The following is a 22393-nucleotide window of genomic DNA, read 5'->3' as shown; positions in this document are numbered from 1 at the left end:
AGTTCCCCATCACAGAGCAAAAGCTCTCCCAACCACAATGATCCAGGAATAGAAATAATAATTTTAGATATAAAGAATTGCTCTCTCTCCTTTGCTCTCTGTAGGGATTAGTATCCTGAACTCGGGATGTTGGTTCCTCTGGATAACTTTGAACATCAGCTCACAGATGTCCTACACAACAAGCCTCCTCCCCCCATCTCCCCCCCTCCTCCTGCAAGACCAACCCTTGAGAAAAGGCCTAGGGCAGAGGAGGAGGAGACCGAGGCAAAGTCTAAGGAAGGAAGTGAATTCACAGCAAGTTAAACGGACTGTGTGATGCGGTTGCTTCATATTGTTTCATCATTTGTTTCCTGACACTGAATGTATGCACCATTTGTTTCTGTGCCCTCTTAAAAACATGAACCCCCCTCCCTTAGTAAATGTTTTTGCTTGGCTTGGATTATTTGAGGATCTGTATTTTCCGGTGGACAAAGAAACCCCTTTGCTTCTCTTAAAGTCTCTCAAATCAGGTAATGAAGTTCTTTTCAGCTCCACACCAAACTTGGTGCCTGAGTTTGGAGATGAAGGCATGATTTAAATCCATCAGCCAACAATTAAAAGTAACAGGGAAAATGGCTGGGTGTTCTCATTTTCTCTCTGCTTCCCTTTCCTAAGAAGGGGCCAAATGGGCATTTTCGTCCTTGCAATCCAATTCTTGATAAATTGGCTGCAAATAGAAGGAAGATTTCCCAGAGTCCAGGAGCTCTTCTGAAGACTGACTAACCTCTTGAAGGCACCTTCACTCTGACAACTGACAGTAACTGGCAGTTTAGCCTGCATGGATGAGGTCATAAAGCCCTCAGAGTTCCCTAAGAGATGGCAGGTTCCCTAGGAAACTTCACCTGCTCCACCTTTTCTATGTGCACCAATGCCAGGCAAATGTCTGTAGGAGGCGACCAAACCAACACTCAAGCTGCCCTTTTCTAACCTTTTTGCACAAAAGGCAAAGCTCTTTGGATGTAGACTGCATTCTGTTCAGGGAAGCGCCACTCATTAACGTAGCTCTGGGTGAACTTCCCATCGCATTCCCTTTGGGTTGCCCTGCTGTTTTGTGTTTTGCTCCATTGTCCCAGGTGAGCTCCCCCCATTATTTCTGCTTAGGTGAGGCACCTTTTCCTGACACCATGTTGTTAGATGGTGCCAAGTTTACGGACAGAAAGAGAGAGCGAAATTTTCTCCTCGAATTTTGAACTTGATTGAATTACCAGCAGGGTTGATCTCCTCTTGGGGCAGGCAGCACTGCAGCACTGGCTTTAGGCCGGGCGGAGGGAGGGCTGGATCCTGTGTCAGAGCAGCCCTCAACAGCAGCCCTTGGACAGGGATCAGGCAGGGATCTCGTCCACAGCTGCCCAGTTGAGAATCCAACATTCCTGAATCACTGACAGATGGACATCCAGACTCATACAAGGCCTCCCGCCCCTCCCAGGACAGCCTGCTCTGCTAGTTGCCATCAGAATGACTGACAGCAGCCAGACTCAGGCCTGGGACCCTGGGCATGGCCCTGGAAGACTAAAGGAATTTATTAAAAGAAAAATATATATTGAATTTATTAAAAGTGAAAGTTTTAATTGGATTTTATTACCTTTCTTACCAGACATTTATGTGGTTTTTCTCTTGTGTGGATTCTTTGATGTGCATAAAGGTTGCTGCTCTGACTGAATCTCTTTCCACACTCCAGGCATTCGTATGGCTTCTCTCCCGAGTGGATCCTTTGATGTTGATCAAGATGTGATCTCCGATTGAAGTTCTTTCCACACTCAAGGCATTTATGAGGTTTTTCTCCTGTGTGGATCCTTTGATGTCTATAAAGATGTCCCCTCAGACTGAATCTCTTTCCACACTCCAGGCATTTATGTGGTTTTTCTCCTGAGTGGATCCTTTGATGTGTATAAAGGTTTCCCCTCAGACTGAATCTCTTTCCACACTCCAGGCATTTATGTGGTTTTTCTCCTGAATGGATACTTTGATGTGTATAAAGGTTTCCCTTCTGACTGAATCTCTTTCCACACTCAAGGCATTCGTATGGCTTCTCTCCCGAGTGGATCCTTTGATGTTTACAGAGGGTGCTCCTATCATGAAAGCTCTTTCCACACTCCAGGCATTTATGAGGTTTTTCTCCTGAGTGGATAATTAGGTGGCTTTGAAGATTTCCTTTTCTTTTGAAGGATTTTTTGCATTCTGGGCACTGATGTTCCTTTGCTTCCTCCTGGATCCTTCGGGGCTTTCGGGGTTTTCCGAAGGAGCCTCCGCCCTCCAGGCATTTTTTCAGATGGATCCTTTGATGTCTGTAAAGGTTGCTGGTATGACTAAAGTTCTTTCCACACTCCAGGCACTTATAAGGTTTTTCTCCCGTGTGGATCCTTAGATGACTTTGAAGATGGTCATTTCTTTTGAAGGTTTTCCTACATTCCGGGCATTGATGTTTCCTCCCTCCCTCCTGGATCCTTCGGGGCTTTCGGGGTCTTCCGAAGGAGCCTCTGCCCTCCAGGCCCGTCCTGGGGTCTCTGCCCATTTCATCCTCCCCGCATCGCCCTCCAGGCAGCCGCCTTTCCCGGGCTCCCCCTGGGCTCCTCCCTCCTGCAGCCCCGGAGGCCCCAGGCCTTTCCCCACCGTCTCCCGGGGAAGCCATGCTGGGACCAGGCAGGTCTGCTACGCGGGGCCCGCTCTCCTCTTCCTCCTGCTCTCGGGCGGCGCCACTTTCCTGCATCTGCCGCCATCCTCCGTCCTCCTGCAGGGGAGAGAGAGAAGAGGGTCAACTACAGCCCTTGGACAGGGATCAGGCAGGGATCTCGTCCACAGCTGCCCAGTTGAGAATCCAACATTCCTGAACCACTGACAGATGGACATCCAGACTCATACAAGGCCTCCCGCCCCTCCCAGGACAGCCTGCTCTGCTAGTTGCCATCAGAATGACCGACAGCAGTCAAACTCAGGCCTGGGACCCTGGGCATGGCCCTGGAAGACTAAAGGAATTTATTAAAAGAAAAAAATGTATTAAATTTATTAAAAGTGAAAGTTTTAATTGGATTGTATTACCTTTCTTGCCAGGCATTTTTGTGGTTTTTCTCCTGAGTGGATCCTTTGATGTCTATAAAGGTTTCCCCTCAGAGTGAATCTCTTTCCACACTCCAGGCACTTATAAGGTTTCTCTCTTGTGTGGATCCTTTGATGTGTATAAAGGGTGCTCCTTAGACTGAATCTCTTTCCACACTCCAGGCATTCGTATGGCTTCTCTCCCGAGTGGATCCTTTGATGTGTATAAAGGTTTCCCCTCTGACTGAATCTCTTTCCACACTCAAGGCATTTATGTGGTTTTTCTCCTGTGTGGATTCTTTGATGTATATAAAGTGTTCCCCTCTGACTGAATCTCTTTCCACACTCAAGGCATTTATGTGGTTTTTCTACTGAGTGGATCCTTTGATGTCTATAAAGGTTTCCCCTCAGATTGAATCTCTTTCCACACTCCAGGCATTTATGTGGTTTTTCTCCTGAGTGTATCCTTCGATGTGTATAAAGGTTTCCCCTCTGACTGAATCTCTTTCCACACTCCAGGCATTTATGAGGTTTCTCTCCCGAGTGGATCCTTTGATGTGTATAAAGGTTTCCCCTCTGACTGAAGCTCTTTCCACATTCCAGGCACTTATGAGGTTTTTCTCCTGTGTGGATAATTAGGTGGCTTTGAAGATGTCCATTTCTTTTGAAGGTTTTTCCACATTTCGGGCACTGATGTTCCTTTGCTCCCTCTTGGATCCTTCGGGGCTTTCGGGGTCTTCCGAAGGAGCCTCCGCCCTCCAGGCCCATCTCGGGGTCTCCACCCATTTCCTCCTCCCCGCTTCGCCCTCCAGGCAGCCGCTTTTTCCAGGCTCCCCCTCGGCTCATCGCTCTTGCAGCCTGAGGGCCCCCGGCCTTTCCTCGCCGTCTCCTGTGGAAACCGCGCCGGGACCGGGCAGGTCTGCTCCGTGGGGCCCGCTCTCCTCTTTCTCTTGGCCAGCACCTTTTTCCTGCATCTGGCGCCATCCTCCGTCCTCCTGCAGGGGAGAAAGAGAAGAGGGTCACGGCTGCGTCCCCTTCCCCACAGGGGAGGCCCAGGCCCAAGCCCCCGCCTCCAATGGGCTTCCCGGGCATTCTCCAGGCGGAGATGGCCTCCTTCCCAGCCTCCCGTCTCCGTCCTTCCCGCCTACCAGACTAGGCCTCGGGCTCCCAGGCCTCCAGAGAGACTCTCCCGGACTACGATTCCCAGCATCCCCTGCACCAAACCTGCATCAAACGGCCTCCTCTGTCGATGATTCAGACAGCTTCCTCATTGCCCGTTTTGTTTCCAGAAGTGGAGGCTTCATGCCCTTTTTCCTCCACTAGTTCCGCCTTTTCCTTTGGAGGATCCGCCCCTCGGAGTCCATTCGCCAATCGGCAACATCCCGAGCGCGACCAATCTGTGTCCTTCTTCCTGCAACAAGCCAGATGGTACCTGCGCAGTTCCGCAAGTTATTATGGTCCGGGGTGGAGGTGGGACAAGGGGGAGGGGGGGCTTCCTTTGAACTTTGGGGTCTGGTCCCCCCCCCATATTGAGGCTGGCAGAGGTCAGGGGTTGAAGCCTTATATGAGCCCATGAAGGGCAGCCAGTTGGGTCTATTGTGGGACCTTCGGAGATCCTGAGTTTGAATCAGCCGCTCTTTGTGTCCTGGATTCCCTCTTTTCATTGAGGGAAATCTCTTTGCTACAATACTCTTAATAAGTTGCCTTTAAATGCTCATCCCACTCAGATCCTCATTGGAGCAAGTGTGCTGTGGCTGAATCTAGGGCTCATTTGACCTTTATTGTTGGGGGTGCAAAGGAGCTTCTCCCTGCCATTGTTTGATATAATCTATGTGGATTTCCCAAATGTGGGGACCTATTAAGACTATCCCCAAGCATCTGAAGCTGTCAGTTGGATTCCCTGAATGGTCCCCTTGTCTTCCAGCAGAAACCCCTACAAGGGACTCTCTAACGCCAAGGAAGCTTTGTGAGATATGAGCCATATTCTTAAAAAGCCCCCACCCTTTTAGCCTTAAAACACCTGGCTTTTCCCCAGGCGCTGGGAGATCAGACAAGGAGAAGGTGGCATGGATTGGCCCCAGGTTTTTCTTTGATGGTTTTTCTTTTATGTTTTAATGTGTTGGATACTTTTGAAAACACCCTTTTGGGAGCTGCACAGAGTTGACTGAAAGATGGGCAGTTATAAGAACATTTTAAATGAATAAGACTCTTTGGGGACCTCTTTGATCTCCCACTAGGTGCAGAGACTGGGTGTTCCCCAGTTGCCAGGATAGGGAAAGTCCCCCATTCCTCTGCTTTCTGTTCATCAGCTAAATGATTTCTTATTTCATTCAGGGCTGCATCAGGGTTATGTTTGACCTGGGGGGGATCCCTGGGTAGCCGTGGCCAGCTCATCTTCACTCTTCTTGTGGGCACCTGTGGTGGCCAAGTGCTAGGACAGGACTTCTCTCACATCCTCCCTCCCTCATAACCTTCCTTCCTTCCTCCTGCCCTCCCTTCCCTTTTCTTCTTTTTCCTTCCCTCTTTCCTTCTTTTTCCTTCCTTCCTCCCTTCTCGTCTTTCCTTCTTTGCCTTTCCTCTTTCCTGTCCCTTCTTGGATGCTCAAATGCAAAAGGGGAAACATTTCTTTTGCTTTTAGTTTCTTTTCCTAATCCTCTGCCCGTGAAAATGGAGCTGGGGGCGGAGGAGTGCAGGCGGCCGTTGCAGCTGAAAATGGGGCCGGTAGGGCTACACGCTTCCCTCCCGAGCTCTGTTTTCGCTGGCAGAGGCATTGTGGGCCAGTCCGATCTGTTCCCCACAGGCCAGATCCAAGCACCCTTCAGTTTGACGCCCCTGATCTAGTTCCTCCGATTGGGCAGTCCGTCGTATACACCTCTGGCAACCTCATTCCGTTTTCCTTTCATATTAACCCAAATGCATTCAAGGAGGTTTTCTTCATTTTTTACTTTTTGCATTTCTACAAAGGTGCAGCTGTTTAAGTGCAACTCCACCTCCACCTCTTTTTATTAGGTGTTTTGAAAAATTTAAATCCTCCTGAATTTCATCCCACCAGTAATGGCAGAAATCTCATCTTTGCTCTCGTGTTCTGAGACGTCAGGTTCCCTCTGTTTCTTCTTCATACTTTGGGTGTTGATGTGTAGGTGGAGAGATGAGAAGGAGGAGGGATGAGAAAGGAGAAGATGAATCCATGTGTGTGGGGGGGTGTCTGTGACTAGTTTTGAGGATCAGACTCAATAAGAAACACAGATTCGTTATTCAATTAAAGCAAAGGTCTTTATTAATTGACATGTCCTTTTCTATTCACAGGTTACTTCTGGAAGAGTGCAGGATCAGAGTGGGATGCCCCTTTTATACTGAAGGGGCAGGACCAGAGGTAAGTAGTGGTTTGAGGAGAAAGTGGGAGGAGGGAGTGTATATGTTAAATTCTTATTGTATGAGGCATCTATTTATATGACAAATCCCCCTTTAGATGCCGAATATATGAGGGTTACATTTATCTCTTGTCCATAGATTTACATGTGAATGCATAACTTAGGCACTAAATAAGCATGTTGCTTATTTGGTAAAGGTTTCGTTAAAATGTCTGCTATTTGTTCTTTTGTGTCACAATGTACCACCTTAATGAATCCTGGTTTTGATAATTGTCTCACATGCTTATGCTTTATGTCTATGTGTCTAGACCTTTGTCCTATGGCTTCTGCCTTGGAGATTTCAATTGCGGCTTTATTATCCTCATGTATGATTATGGGTTGCGATGGTCTTGACCAAATACTGGTGAGCAGGTCCTCAAACCAAATGAGATTATTGGCAGCCTTTGAAAGACATATATATTCTGCTTCTGTTGTTGAAGTTGCAACTAAGTTTTGTTTTCCTGTATACCAGTGTACAGGACTGGTATAATTTTAAATGGGTTATTTTAAGGGTAATGGGTTTTAATATTTTGGGAAGCCAATTTGATTTAATTCTGCTTTTAAATTATTTTAAATTTTGTATTGTATGTATTTTAATTTTGGCTGTGCACCGCCCTGAGTCCTTCGGGAGAAGGGCAGTATACAAATTTAAATAAGAAAGAAAGAAAGAAAGAAAGAAAGAAAGAAAGAAAGAAAGAAAGAAAGAAAGAATAAAGAATATATACCCCGACGTACTCTTCCTGCTTTTTACATCTCCAGCCCAATCGGCATCTGCATAACATGTGAGCATGACTTCGTTAAGTTTGTTTGGTCCTAAGTATAAGCAAGTGTCAGAGCTGCATTTTAGATATCTTAGTACCTTTTTTACAGCTTCCCAGTGATATACAGTTGGTTTACCCACGTGTCTTGACAATAAATTCAAAGGCAAAGCTATGTCAGGTCTAGTCCAATTTGCTATATATAGGAGAGATCCAATGGTACATCTGTAGAGTGTATTGTCCTTGAATTCGGGTGACAGGTTATGCATATTTTTCAAAAAGTCTGGTTGCATGGGAATATCACATTGTTTGGCATCGGACATATTGCACTTGTGTAACAGTTCTATAATTTTTTCTTTTTGTGAAAGACAGAATCCTTTTGGTGTTCGGGTGATTTGTACCCCTAAGTATTTATTTATTTTCCCTAATGATTTCAATGAGAATTGCTTTTCTAATTTGCTGGCAAAGGCATCTCGTTTTTCTTTATGTTTTCCAATGTATAAAATGTCATCCACGTATATCAGTACGTATTCTGGTGAATCTCCCTCTCTTTTGGTGAACAAACAGTTGTCTGCTGAAGTCGTTGTAAAACCTATTGATTCGAGTACTTTAACTAGACATTCATACCAGTGTTTTCCCAACTGTTTTAAACCGTATAAGCTTTTATTAAGTAGCCATGTGTCACCTTCGTTCCTATCCTTACTAGGTGGTGCCCTTATGTAAATTTCTTTGTCTAGATTTGCATGTAAGTATGCTGTTTGGATGTCATATTGGTATACTTCTAGGTTTAGTACTGAAGCCATTACTAATGCAGTCTTAATGCTTTCTGCTCTTACTGTTGGTGAATATGTATCAGTATAATCTTCTGGATACCTTTGAGCGAATCCTTGCGCTACCAATCGTGCTTTGTATAAAGTTTTACCTCCCTCTAGATTTTTGATTTTGAAAATCCATCTAGTCCCTATTGTGGTTTTATCTTTTGGTACTATGGCGGGGGTGAATACATTTAATTCTTTAAGGCTTTCCATTTCCTTTGACATAGCTAACTCCCATTTTAATCTTTCTTCAAGGGGAAGTTTCATTACTTCTCCGTATGAATTTGGTGGAATTGTGTTGGAATGTACATGCATTATGTAATTTTCAAATCTTTTGGGTAATTGATTTCTATTGGCCCTGACTGGTCTATTTGGTGTAGAGTTATTGTCATGTAAATATTTTGTTTCCCTTTGTGTGAGTGAATCTACTCTGATTTTTGGGCGTTCACCTTTCCATTCTTTAGTAGTGTTTCTTAGCTGTGTATCCTTAGGTTCCCTTTCTTTTGTGATGTTTTGAATGTCCTACCTTTCATGATCTTGTGTGTTGTATCTTAACGCTTGTCTAGGGTGTATCTCATTAAGGTGTATCTTAGACCGATTCGCTTGTTCATGGAACACGGCTGTTCTGGATATCTGTACCCTTTGGTACCTGGTTCATAGCCCATGAACCTTAGTCTTCTAGATATTTTATCCCCCTTGTGTCTTAACTGTTTCGGAATGTGGACGTCCGCAGTGACTCCGAAGACATGTAGATGTGCTATTTTTGGCTTCTTGTTATACATTAGCTCATAAAGTGTTTTATCTATAACACTGGACCAGGTTCTATTGAGTGTGTAATTGGAGTATACTAAAGCCTCAGACCAGAAGTGTTTACCTAATCCTGCATCTTCCAGGGCGCATCTTATCATGGTTTGCAGGGTGGAATTTCGTCGTTCTACGACGCCATTTTGAAAGGCTGAGAACGGACAAGAAGTGAAGTATAGCACACCCTTAGATCTAAGCCAGCGGATGAATTCCCCTGACAAAAATTCTGATCCCCTATCAGTCATTATTTGTTTCAATTGTATGTTATATTGAGTTTCTACTCGCTTGTAGAATTCCTTGAATTTTTGAAAGGCTTCGCTTTTGTGTCTTAATGTATATACGAAGCCGTAGCGACTATAGTCATCTACGATGGTGAGAAAAAATCTTTTTTTATATTTTATAGATGGTTTCAGGGGTCCTACCAAATCCATGTGCGCTAGATTGAATATGTGAGTGGTGGTTCGTGATGCTTTCTTTGGTCTAGGCTTAGTTTTTAACTTTGAGCATTTGCATACCGAGCATTCAAGATAGTTTTCACAATCTTTTATTTTAACATCTTCAGCAAAGTTACTCATTTTCTGAACTACAGGGAAGCTGGCATGTCCTAGTTTCCAATGAAGCATGTGTGCACATTCATCGTGTAGTGGTTTGCCTATTAGTGGTTTTCCCTTAGACGTATCTCTATCATCATTCCCTGTTTCTGTGCTATCTGATTTGATAGCTTCATTATTGTTATTTTCAATGGTGTTGTCTGTCTCTATGCTTGCATTTACCTTAATCAGATAGTGTTTGCCTGTGTATAAGTAGGGTAATCCTTTCTTGATTGTGATTCTATTTATATTCTCTTTATCCTTACTTAGGAATACCTCTCCTTTTGTGAATGTTATTTTTACGTTTGAGTCTTTGCTAAGTTTGAGTGCACTAAGAATGTTGTGTGGTATTTCCAGGACTAGTAACACCCCCTCTATTTTTCCTATTCCCGGCAATAGTATGTTTCCTTTCCCTATCACTCTTACTTCATTTTGATTCGCTACCTTTATTAGGAATTGTTCTTCTGTGAATGATGATAGAAACTGTCTGTTACAAGTAGTGTGATTATTGGCCCCAGAATCTATGAGCCATAGGTTGTCTTCTCTATCCTGATTGGTTAATTTTGTGGGTTCCTCTACCCCATATAGTGATCCAGATCTACTGTCCCTGGAGTTGTCTCTGCTTTCTCTCGTGTGCCTGGGGTTGGGGGAGTCTCTACGCTTGTATTTTTCTCTTGATGATTGTCTGTATCTCTCACTAGAGTTTCTAGGGCAATCTCTCTTATAGTGTCCCCTAGATCCGCAGATGTAGCAGATTTGTGTCTTGGTGTCTATCTTGGAAGAATACTTTCTTCGTTGGCTTGTGTTCCCTAAGTGTGTTATTGCGACTCTTTCTTAAATTGTCCTCAGCTATAAGTTTGTTTGAAAGGCTTTCTATGGATAGGTGACCTAAGCTGAGAGTATCTAAGTGTGTGATGAAATTGTTCCAAGATGGGTCTAGGGAGTTGATTATTACATTCTTCATGGTTTGGTCAGATATGATTTCTCCCCTAAGGTGTAACTCAGTTCTTTTGGCGTTTAACATTAAAAGGTGTTCACTTATGGATGTTCCTGGCCTAATTCTGGCAGAAAAGAAATCCTTTGAGATTCTGGTCGTGGTTGCCACGCTTTCACTATAAAAAAGCCGAAACATACTTTGTATAATTTCTTTTTTTTTTTTTTGTAAATATTTTTTATTTATTTTTTCAAATTTAAACATAAATTTAAAACATATTGCATCTGCAGAGAACCGCCCAGCTGCGCTGTTTAGGCTGACCCGCTCCCTACTTCAGGTGGGGGTATGGGAAGATCCCTTAAAGGGTCGAGCTGAGGATTTTGTACAATTCCTGCATGATAAAGTCGCTCAGATTCGGGAAGGCCTGGACTCCGATTGGGTAGATCCAGGGGAGGAGACGGGGGCAGGTCTTGAGAGCGTTATCTGGGAAGAGTTTGACTCTGTGGCTCCTGAGGACGTGGACAGGATTCTGGGCAAGCTTAACGCTGCCACATGTTTATTGGACCCGTGTCCCTCCTGGTTGGTACTGGCCTCCCAGGAGGTTACACGAGGCTGGCTCCAGGGGATTATAAATGCTTCTCTGAGTGAGGGTGTCTTTCCCGCCACCTTGAAAGAGGCGGTTGTGAAGCCCCTCCTCAAGAAGCCTTCCCTGGACCCAGCTATATTATCAAATTATCGTCCAGTCTCCAATCTTTGCTTTGTTGCAAAGGTTGTTGAGAGTGCGGTGGCGCGACAACTACCCCGATACCTGGATGAAGTTGTCTATCTGGATCCATTCCAGTCGGGCTTCAGGTCACGATACAGCACGGAAACGGCATTGGTCGCGTTGGTGGATGATCTCTGGAGGGCTCGGGACAGAGGTTGCTCCTCTATCCTGGTCCTATTAGATCTCTCAGCGGCTTTTGATACCATCGACCATGGTATCTTACTGCACCGGCTGGAGGGGTTAGGAATAGGGGGCACCATGCTTCGGTGGTTCTCCTCCTTCCTCTCTGACCGTTCGCAGTTTGTGTTGGCAGGGGGGCAGAGGTCGACCTCGAGGCACCTTATTTGTGGGGTGCCGCAAGGCTCAGTCCTCTCACCCCTTCTGTTCAACATTTATGTAAAACCGCTGGGCGAGATCATCCGTGGTTTTGGGGTGAGTGTTCATCAGTATGCTGATGACACACAACTATACATCTCCACCCCAGACCACCCCAATGATGCCCTTGCTGTGATGTCCCGTTGCCTGGAGGCCGTGCGGATCTGGATGGGGAGAAACAAGCTCAGACTCAACCCCTCCAAGACCGAGTGGCTGTGGCTTCTGGCGTCCCGGTATAGTCAGCTGGTACCATCACTGACAATAGGGGATGAGATCTTGCTCCTCACAGAGAGGGCCCGCAACTTGGGTGTCCTCCTGGATTCATGGTTATCTTTAGAAGATCATTTGATGGACCAACTGGTCCAGAATGTAGCCGCGCGGGTGATTATGGGCGCAGCTCGTTACGCCCATGTAACACCTCTCCTACGCAAGCTGCACTGGCTCCCGGTGGTCTTCCGGGTGCGATTCAAGGTGTTAGTTATCACCTTTAAAGCGCTCCATGGCTTAGGACCTGGGTACCCACGAGACCGTCTTTTGCCACCAATAGCCTCCCACCGACCAGTTCGTTCTCACAGGGAGGGACTACTCAGGGTACTGTCAGTCAAATTATGTTGACTGGCGACTCCCAGGGGGAGGGCCTTCTCTGTGGGGGCTCAAACCCTTTGGAATGAACTGCCCCCGGAGATACGGAATATCCCTGATCTCCGTGCTTTCCGCCGTGCCCTCAAGACCCTGATGTTCCAACAGGCGGGGCTAAACATATGAACATGTGAATGATTTTTTAAATGTTATCTAATTCTGGGTTTTATTTAATTGACCAAACTAAGTAATAATTTTAATTAGCAATTTTATGATGTTTGTGTGTCTATATTTTTCTTGACTGTACACCGCCTTGAGTCCTACGGGAGAAAGGCGGTATAGAAATATAATAAATAAATAAATAAATAAATAAATAAATAAATAAATAAATAACTTTCAAGAGCAAAAATCTTGACCCAGTCATAGATGGTTACCACGCTTACATTCCTTTCACAAGCTCAATTCAAAATTTCCATTACATCTTTTATAAAGAAAAAAAAGAAAAAAAAGAAAGAAAGAAAAAAGAAGAAGATAAAAAAGAAATTCAAAACTTAAGAAAAAACCAATTTTACCTCAAATTTCACATTGGACTTCCGGTTGGCGCCGCGGGGACATAGACAGGGAAATGGCGAGCTCCGCTGAGCCCTGCCAAATCCCCTCTGCTAAGCTGCCGCCGATAGGTCTGCGGACCTCCCCTGTCTTGTAGGGACAGGGGGACAAGAAGGAATGCCTTGGGCGGCTGAGAGGAATGGGCGGGTTCCTCGGGGCCGGAGGCTTCTCCTTCACGCTGGCGGCAGCGGGACAGCAGCCATGGTGGCTGCCCTGAAACTGCGGCAACCGGGAACAAGGATTGTGCTGGAGGAAGAAGATGAAGAAAGAGCAAAAATCAAGAAGCCGGGTGGGTGACATCAAGCCAGGCAATAACGTACCTATTTGGAATTATTGGAAAATAAGACCCCAAAATTAAAAGCGGCTATTGGACTGCGGGGCTTAAAGATTGAAAAGGAAAAAAAAATGGGTAAAAGACCCAAATTGAATTTTGTTGCAGTAAACTTAAACTGGATGATTTGGTATTAATAAATTTCTGAAATTTGACTATGCCTTTAACTGGAGTGGAGAGGAGAAATGGATATTCCTGAGAATTAATGCCTCTAAAAGAAAATGAAGCTAATAAAGATAGAGATGGATGGCTACAAAATAGCCATGGAGTCTGCAGTGATTAAACAGAAAAGTGGATTAAAGAGATTTCCCTTTCTGGGTGGAAAAGAAACATGTTAATTGGCTTTTTACCCTGGATTACTTGAAATTAATATTGGATATAAGGATTTTGGAGATTCCTACTCTGTCCCAGATGATTTTAAGGAAGAAGAAAGAAGAAAGAAAGAACATTTTGGATTTTAACAATGGAGACTGACAAAACTAGGTGTGGCGTAGTTAACAAAGACAGGAAGCTGATGCACTACGCTTGGATCAGACATTTTAAAAGTTTTAAAGGGACATACAGAAATTCTTTACTTTGAACTGATGAACCTTGAAATAGAGCACTTTGGACAGAAAGGAAAAGGAAGAAAAGGAAGAATTAAAGTGGAAAAATTTAAATGTGACTAACTGAAATGTAAAGTTTAAAAGCCTATGTATATATGATAAAGTTTAAAAGCCTAGGTATATATGATTTTGGGATAAAAACAGGAAGGGTTGTGAAATAATAAAAATAGAAAATAAGAGGTGGCTACTAAAATAGTGGATGATATCAAGAGGATAAAAATAATAAAGAAGAATATATTTTGAGGCAGGAAAATTTTAAGAAAATGTACCGTTTGATGTAATATGTTTTAATTTTAATTTGCAAACAAATGTTAAACTGATGCATAAGGATTGATTGAACAAAATACAAAATACACAGATGCTAGTGATTAGTCTTGAATTAAGGTAATACAAGTTGGAAATGATGACTATTATGAAATATACTGAGATTTAAATTGAAAGAGCAGGATGGAAAAATGATATAAAACAGATAATTATATTACAGTTAAAATATGTGGGATGGATACCAACTAGATAAGAGTTTGAGACTCGGTGGAAATATGTTGGAAATTAATTCAAAATGCTGGAAACAGCCAAACAAATAGGAGGAGAGTTGGAGGAGACTATGCTGGTAATCAGCCAAACAATGGAGGGAGTCAAGGAGGATTTTCTATTCACAGGTTGCTTCTGGAAGAGTGCAGGATCAGAGTGGGATGCCCCTTTTATACTGAAGGGGCGGGAACAGAGGTAAGGAGTGGTTTGAGGAGAAAGTGGGAGGAGGGAGTGTATATGTTAAATTCTTATTGTATGAGGCATCTATTTATATGACAGGGTCTGTGGAGGGGCTGGCAAGGCAGCTGGGGGGGAGGGCCTGGCTGACTTAATCTTCTTACTGTCTCTGGGATGTATTTTGCGGTTATCATTCATGACGGATGGATATATTGCCCCCAAACTGTACAGGAAGTGCTAACTAGATCTCCAATCAGAATTGAGACAAAAATTTCTGTTCTTGACAGTTGCTGCACCCCATTTTTTGCCATAATTGGCAGGTCATATCCTACAATTGTGAAGTGAGTTGTGAAGTTGTTATGTGAATCCTCCAATGACTTTGTGGGACACCAGCTGGGAAGGTTACAAATGCTGATGATGTGACCCTGGGACAGCGCAGCCGTCATAAATACTTGCCAGTGGCTAAACGCCTGGATTTTGACCACATGACCACGGGGATGCTGGAACAGTCGTAAGTGTGAAAACTGGTCAAGGCCACTTTTTTCAGTGCTGCTAGTGAAGCACTAAGCACTTCACTAAGTCACTAAGCAAATAGTTGTAGGTCAAGGACTATCACTACAGTGCTTTAAAAATAATCCAAAATAGCCCCCAAATTGGAACCCACAGAGGTCAAAAATTTTCCTGAAACAATCCGGCAAAACAAGCCCATTCTGGGAGAAAAGCTGTCCAACTGTCCACAACTGTTTCCAACTCATATTTCCACTCAATCCCCAAACTTTGAGAGGGTGGTTGAATCCCCTGGAGGTTTATCTGTCTCCTCAGGGTCACCTGAGTGGTGCGAATGGTTCTTGCAGTCTGCAATTTTTTCCTCTGGAAATCCATTCACACCCGCACACCATCCAAAGGGGGTTCAGCCCAATTGCATCGCTCAAAGTCTGTAGAGATTCTCCGTCATCCAGGTCAGGATTGTCCCACAGGTGCTTTGTTCAGGAGGCAACTGGACTTTCTGTTTTTTTCCTTTGAAGGCGTTTCGCTTCTCATCCCAGAAGCTTCTTTGGTTCTGAAGAACTGAAGAAGCTTCTTGGATGAGAAGTGAAACGTCTTCAAGGAAAAATGAAGCCCAGTTGCTTCTTGAAAAAGCACCTTTGGAATAAGGCCTCCTGCATGAGCAGGGGGTTGGATTAGAAGACCTCCAAGGTCCCTTCCAGCTCGGTTGTTCTTATTCTGTTAGCTGAGAAGGGAATTTCCTAGAAACTTCTAAAAAGACCTCCAGCATCAGAACACCTGAGGTCTTTCGTGCAAAACAAGAAGAACCTTAAAATGATGTCAAATTGTGCCCCCCCAAGACCTCCCCCCACATTGCCCAGGGAGGGACCCTGGATGGGGGGAAAGTCAGAAACCCAGGAGGGGCCCCCTACCTCGGCCTGCCTGAATGCGGGGGAGGGGTCGGAGGAGAAGACGTGACCCCAAAGATCAAAGGGAGACCCCCCCAGTCTCACCTCTGGGCAAGAACAGAAAGGGAGTCAGCACCACGCAGGCGCACTCTCGGTGACTGAAAATATAGGACACCAATTGGTCGCTCTGGGGACGGCAGCGATTGGCTGGAGGACTCCTTGGGGTGGTCCCTCCAAAGGAAGGCTGCCCTGTTGAGGAATTTGCAGAGCAACCCTTGAGTAGCAAGGGTGTGCACATGAAAGCGATTGAGAGTAGTTACGAATAAAACACAGCCAACACACAGATACTATGAGTTGTGTTTACTTTTAGGAAAATAGTAATAAGGCACAATCCAATAAACAGTCCAGGTCATATACATATAAAGTAGTAGATAGTAAAACAATACTATGCTAGGAATAGTCCAGTATCAAAGTCCAGTCGTTGTAGTCATACACATTAACAGTTGCAAACAGTAGCAAACACAGGAAGAAGCAGTAAAGATCAGCAAAGAGTTCAGCAAAGGGTGTAAAGAGAAACCAACTAGGTTTCTGGCTCCCTCTTAAGGACATTGGCTACAGAGCTAACCAATCAGGACACAGTAGGATGCAATACAGCAATACAGCAGTCTTAAAGCTATATCGATGGTTTATATATTGCCAGCCCAACAAGTTAGGTAAAACCATTTCCTAACATGCCGCCCTCCGAATCTTGCCTATGGGGAATCCTCCAATGTTGTGGGGGAAGGTTGCAGCCGCAGAAGGGCTCCACAAAGTCCGCTTGCCTGGATGCGGGGAGTGGGGGGAAGCAGAATGGACCCCCAAATTTAAGCGGCCCACCTCCACGTGGAACCATAACAACCCTGGGCAGTGCGCAGGCCAAGCTATTCTCCAAAGCACCTGAGGAGGGCAGGACAAGAAGCAATGGGTGGAAACTAATCAAGGAGACCTCCAAGGTCCCTTCCAACTTTTATTCTATTCTATTCCCGTGTGGGGAAGGGGATGGAGCCGTGACCCACCTCTATTTCTCTCCTGCAGGAGGATGGAGGAGCCCGGCGGAGGAAGGAAGGAAGCGTTGCCCGAGAGGAGGAGGAGAGCGGGCCCCGCAGAGCAGCCCTGCCTGGAGACGGCGGGGAAAGGCCGGGGGGCTCCGGGGCTGCAGGAGGGATGAGCCCAGGGGGAGCCTGGGAAAGGCGGCTGCCTGGAGGGCGATGAGGGAAAGAGGAAATGGGCGGAGACCCCGAGACGGGCCTGGAGGGTGGAGGCTTCTTCGGAAGTCCCCGAAAGCTCCGAAGGATCCAGAAGGGAGGAAAGGAATATCAGTGCCCGGAATGTGAAACATTCTTCACAAGAAATGGACATCTTCAAAGGCATATCAGCATCCACACAGGAGAGAAGAAATACGAATTTGATTTTGATTCACACCCCTCTGCTCAGGCAGGAAATCCTCTACTGTTTCAGACAAATGGTTGCCCAATCTCTTTTGAAAAGACTTTAGTGATTGAGCACAACAACTTCTCTAGGCAAGCAGTTCCACTGCTTAATTTTTCTCACTGTCAGGAAATTTCTCCTGAATTCCAGGCTACTTGTCTCCCTGGTTATTTTCCATCCATTATTTCTTGTCTTCCCTTCTGGTGCTTTGGAAAATAGGCTGACCCCTCCGCTATCGTGTCACTGCTGCTCCTTTTTTTCACTATCGTCAGGATAGAGAATCAGAGCTGGAAGGGACCTTGGAGGTCTTCTAGTCCAACCCCCTGCTTAAACAGGAGACACTGCAATTTGAAAGAAGTGGCTGTCCAGTCTATTCTTAAAAGCCTCCAGTGATAAAGCACCTACAATTTTTGGAAGGCAAGCTGTCCCACTGGTAGATTTCATATAATCATGCAATGGATACGGTGTCACTAAAATAGCAATTGGATTTAGGCTTATATACCTCCCCATAGTGTTTCCCAGTAGCTGGCGAGAAGCTTTCTGTAAGTGTTGGAAACTCTTTTACTTTCACCGCAGCTGCACAGGAGCACTGCAGCACTAAAACAGGCACAACTTTCCAAATTTTGATCCCAAAGGAATATATGGGTCCTCTATTTTGGACGCATTCTATAGAGGTATATTGGTCCCAAGAATTGTCCTATTGTGCACCGTTTTACCCAGTGTGAATCAAAAGGCACAACCCAAAGCAAATAATCCAGGCTCACTGCTGTGTTTATTGAACGGTATGTACCGCAGTGGCTGTCCTGCAAAAGAATAGTGGGAGACTCCACTGCAGACCAATAGGTATATTTATACACTGCAGAAAAGAGGGAAAATATTAGAGAAGGTGACGAGTACGTGTTCCTAAGTAATGGATCTCAGGTTGCTTTTCTGCTTTTCTGTTATCTACTATGTTCTTAGAAGAAGAAACACTTGGATCTTGAGATTCAGGGGTTGCTACTGGAACCTTGTGGGGAAACTTACCAATTTCCATTTTGCCCACAGTTCTTTCCATGCGCCTGGAAATTTCTCTCCTGGGTTCATTCTTCCCTTGAAAATAAGGCTCTTGACCCTCCTTCCATACATGCTCCTAGGCTGGTGGGAGGGGGTTTAGGCTGTTCCTTGAGCCACAGGGGGGCTTCATTTTTAATATAATAAGAGTTTTCCCCATGTATTTTTCCTCTTTTATTTTTCCCTTTTGTAAGCCACCCAGCGTCATTAGCAGTTGGGCTGCTCTCCAAGTTTAATAAAAGGAGTCCTACCTAAATAACTGGGTACGTGTCTCAAATTTCCTGCCCTTGGATATCCCAGAGCACCACCCGAGAGGATCCTGGCTTTTCTTACAGGAATGCAGGACACGATCTGTAAAAACTATTTCCAAGGTGGTTTCTCATCCTGGAGTCGTGATAGTGAAATGATTGGGGTGTAACCACCACTACGTGATTGCTGATAACTGGATTCCATCTTCTCCGGCGTAGATGGAAAAATGTAAGCATTCGGTTCTTTAGGGTTTGATGCTTCAGCTGCTGAAGGTGGACTTAGTTTGTGGGAATAGTTCAGAAGTAAAATTAGTTGCGAGTCAAGGCAGCTGAAGTTTAGCCTGAAACCAGCACCTGAAAATAGTCTTAAGAGTCTGCTTAATAGGTGGCTCTTACACTTCTAGGATACAAGAAGGAAACTGGTGTGTTTCATGTTGGGAACCAGAGTTCGATGGATTAACAAAAAAAATTCTAGAAAACGGGGTTTTTATTTTGTTTCATATAAACAACTTGGCTTCCTTACTAATGCCGATAGCTTAATAATCCAGAGTTTGTTTCAGAGAACAGAAATCACTGACAAGTGACTTATAAGCTTGGCAGAATTCATAATCCAGAAATTGTGCTTATTTTGAGCAACTTGCAAAGTGAGAATTCCTTCCCTGAGCAGAATGTCCCAGAAATCCTTTTATCACATTATTGTTGACTGAGTTCTTTTCTGAGGCTCATGAAGGGCTTGGCCTACGCTCCGTCTCTGGGCAGCCTTGAATTTGGGAAGAGAAGAGACGTTCCTTCTCTATAAGCCTCTCTGGTCGATTCCCTACTTTACCTCTCACAGTTCCCCATCACAGAGCAAAAGCTCTCCCAACCACAATGATCCAGGAATAGAAATAATAATTTTAGATATAAAGAATTGTTTTCTCTCCTTTGCTCTCTGTAGGGATTAGTATCCTGAACTCGGGACGTTGGTTCCTCTGGATAACTTTGAACATCAGCTCACAGATGTCCTACACAAGAAGCCTCCTCCCCCCATCTCCCCCCCTCCTCCTGCAAGACCAACCCTTGAGAAAAGGCCTAGGGCAGAGGAGGAGGAGACCGAGGCAAAGTCTAAGGAAGGAAGTGAATTCACAGCAAGTTAAACGGACTGTGTGATGCTGTTGCTTCATATTGTTTCATCATTTGTTTCCTGACACTGAATGTATGTACCATTTGTTTCTGTGCCCTCTTAAAAACATGAACCCCCCTCCCTTAATAAATGTTTTTGCTTGGCTTGGATTATTTGAGGATCTGTATTTTCAGGTGGACAAAGAAACCCCTTTGCTTCTCTTGAAGTCTCTCAAATCAGGTCATCAAATTCTTTTCAGCTCCACACCAAACTTGGTGCCTGAGTTTGGAGATGAAGACATGATTTAAATCCATCAGCCAACAATTAAAAGTAACAGGGAAAATGGCTGGGTGTTCTCATTTTCTCTCTGCTTCCCTTTCCTAAGAAGGGGCCAAATGGGCATTTTCGTCCTTGCAATCCAATTCTTGATAAATTGGCTGCAAATAGAAGGAAGATTTCCCAGAGTCCAGGAGCCCTTCTGAAGACTGACGAACCTCTTGAAGGCATCTTCACTCTGACAACTGACAGTAACTGGCAGTTTAGCCTGCATGGATGAGGTCATAAAGCCCTCAGAGTTCCCTAAGAGATGGCAGGTTCCCTATGAAACTTCACCTGCTCCACCTTTTCTATGTGCACCAATGCGAGGCAAATGTCTGTAGGAGGCGAACAAACCAACACTCAAGCTGCCCTTTTCTAACCTTTTTGCACAAAAGGCAAAGCTCTTTGGATGTAGGCTGCATTCTGTTCAGGGAAGCGCCACTCATTAACGTAGCTCTGGGTGAACTTCCCATCGCATTCCCTTTGCGTTGCCCTGCTGTTTTGTGTTTTGCTCCATCGTCCCAGGTGAGCTCCCCCCATTATTTCTGCTTAGGTGAGGCACCTTTTCCTGACACCATGTTGTTAGATGGTGCCAAGTTTACGGACAGAAAGAGAGAGCGAAATTTTCTCCTCGAATTTTGAACTTGATTGAATTACCAGCAGGGTTGATCTCCTCTTGGGACAGGCAGCACTGCAGCACTGGCTTTAGGCCGGGCGGAGGGAGGGCTGGATCCTGTGTCAGAGCAGCCCTCAACAGCAGCCCTTGGACAGGGATCAGGCAGGGATCTCGTCCACAGCTGCCCAGTTGAGAATCCAACATTCCTGAATCACTGACAGATGGACATCCAGACTCATACAAGGCCTCCCGCCCCTCCCAGGACAGCCTGCTCTGCTGGTTGCCATAAGAATGACCAACAGCAGTCAAACTCAGTTCTGGGACTGAGTGGATCCTTTGATGTCTATAAAGCTCTCCCCTCTGACTGAATCTCTTTCCACACTCCAGGCATTTGTATGGCTTCTCTCCCGAGTGGATCCTTTGATGTGTATAAAGGTTTCCCCTCTGACTGAATCTCTTTCCACACTCAAGGCATTTATGTGGTTTTTCTCCCGAGTGGATCCTTTGATGTGTATAAAGGTTTCCCCTCAGATTGAATCTCTTTCCACACTCCAGGCACTTATGAGGTTTCTCTCCTGTGTGGATAATTAGGTGACTTTGAAGATGATCTTTTCTTTTGAAGGTTTTTCCACATTCCGGGCACTGATGTTCCTTTGCTCCCTCCTGGATCCTTCGGGGCTTTCGGGGTCTTCCGAAAGAGCCTCCACCCTCCAGGCCAATCTCGGGGTCTCCGCCCGTTTCGTCCTCCACGCATCGCGCTCCAGGCAGCCGCCTTTCCCAGGCTCCCTCTCGGCTCATCGCTCCTGCAGCCCCAGAGCCCCCGGCCTTTCCCCGCCGTCTCCTGGGGAAGCCGCGCCGGGACCGGGCAGGTTTACTCCGTGGGGCCCGCTCTCCTACTCCTCCTCTTGGCCGGCGCCTTTTTCCTGCATCTGGCACCATCCTCCGTCTTCCTGCAGGGGAGAAAAAGAAGAGGGTCATGGCTGCGTCCCCTTCCCTGCAGGGGTGGCCCAGGCCCAAGCCCTCACCTCCCATGGGCTTTTCCCCATTTTTCTTCAAATATACTGTACATAGACTACAAACTGTATGATTGTTTGAAGAGAAATGCATCTGTACCCTCAGCCTCTAAGTGTGAGGGGGAAGGGCAAGCAGTAAAAATGGAAGTGAAACCTCCTAAGCAGCTTATAAATATACGATTAAAGAGCACCTGTCATTTCAGATCCATCATGGCAGGGACAATAGAAAAAGTCCTTTATTATTCAGCCTGAGAAAATCCCTTATTTGGCAGTTATTATTAACCCTTCTTTACTCAATTGAAGAAAAGATAAATAAATAATTCCTCTTATTCGAATTGTTATAATTATATCATTATTCTGATGTTTTGTACATACACTGAGAGCTTGTGAACTCGAGACAAATTCCTTGTGTGTCTATTCGCAGTTGGCGAAATTAAAAATTCAATTCAGTTCAATTCCTGAGATACAGTCTGGGACTGTAAATTTAAAGGCAATTTATTAGAATATTGTAGCAAAGAGATTTCCCTTAATGAAAAGAGGGAATCCAGGACACAGAATCGGGTTTCATTTTATACTCCATACAATAGAAAAAGTACAAAATAAGAGTTGATTGCATGGAAGAAATAAGGGTGGATAAAAATTGATTAAAAAAATAAATAAATCATAATTTTGATTTAAATGGGATTTTTTTTGTTGTTTTTTTATTGAAAAAGTTTTTCAAATACAGATTTTCCCCCTTCCCCCCCTCCCTAACCCCCCTCCCCCTCCCCTCCCCACATGGCTTCTCCAAGATGAAATCCAAATTAAAATCACATTATATAATACTTTA

At 45.0% G+C, this 22393-nt stretch overlaps 3 protein-coding genes across 6 annotated transcripts in view; 1 reads left to right on the top strand and 2 right to left on the bottom strand.

Moving 5' to 3' along the window:
- The window catches only part of LOC148111716 (uncharacterized), a 226491-nt gene that overhangs the window by 19543 nt on the left and 184555 nt on the right, over positions 1-22393 (bottom strand). The window contains 3 exon segments of the mRNA XM_087879918.1: positions 1245-1479; positions 1607-2767; positions 3076-4224. Of these exon segments, the coding sequence (XP_087736044.1) occupies positions 1245-1479; positions 1607-2767; positions 3076-4224 (2545 nt within the window).
- On the top strand, positions 4222-19787 carry LOC148111723 (uncharacterized). Of its 4 annotated transcripts, none has more exons than XM_087879854.1 (4): positions 4222-4542; positions 6379-6445; positions 14308-14374; positions 16825-19787. In XM_087879854.1, the coding sequence occupies exons 1-4, from the start codon at positions 4527-4529 to the stop codon at positions 16999-17001; spliced, it is 327 nt and encodes a 108-aa protein (XP_087735980.1). In that variant the 5' UTR covers positions 4222-4526; the 3' UTR covers positions 17002-19787. The 4 variants fall into 4 exon arrangements, with proteins under 4 accessions (XP_087735980.1, XP_087735979.1, XP_087735978.1 ...); XM_087879852.1 differs by lacking the exon at positions 4222-4542 and adding an exon at positions 4608-5038; XM_087879853.1 differs by lacking the exon at positions 14308-14374 and having other exon boundaries at positions 4222-4500.
- Positions 18985-22224, bottom strand: LOC148111722 (uncharacterized). Its single transcript, XM_087879824.1, has one exon. It carries the CDS (start codon positions 21656-21658, stop codon positions 20534-20536), a length of 1125 nt encoding a protein of 374 aa, XP_087735950.1. The 5' UTR covers positions 21659-22224; the 3' UTR covers positions 18985-20533.

This window comes from Pantherophis guttatus, chromosome 16, assembly GCF_059756535.1.
Source record: "Pantherophis guttatus breed Tessera chromosome 16, ASM5975653v1, whole genome shotgun sequence".
Lineage (NCBI taxonomy): Eukaryota > Metazoa > Chordata > Lepidosauria > Squamata > Colubridae > Pantherophis > Pantherophis guttatus.
Note: the sequence above shows the minus strand (reverse complement) of the source record. Positions and strands in the feature narration are given on the sequence as shown.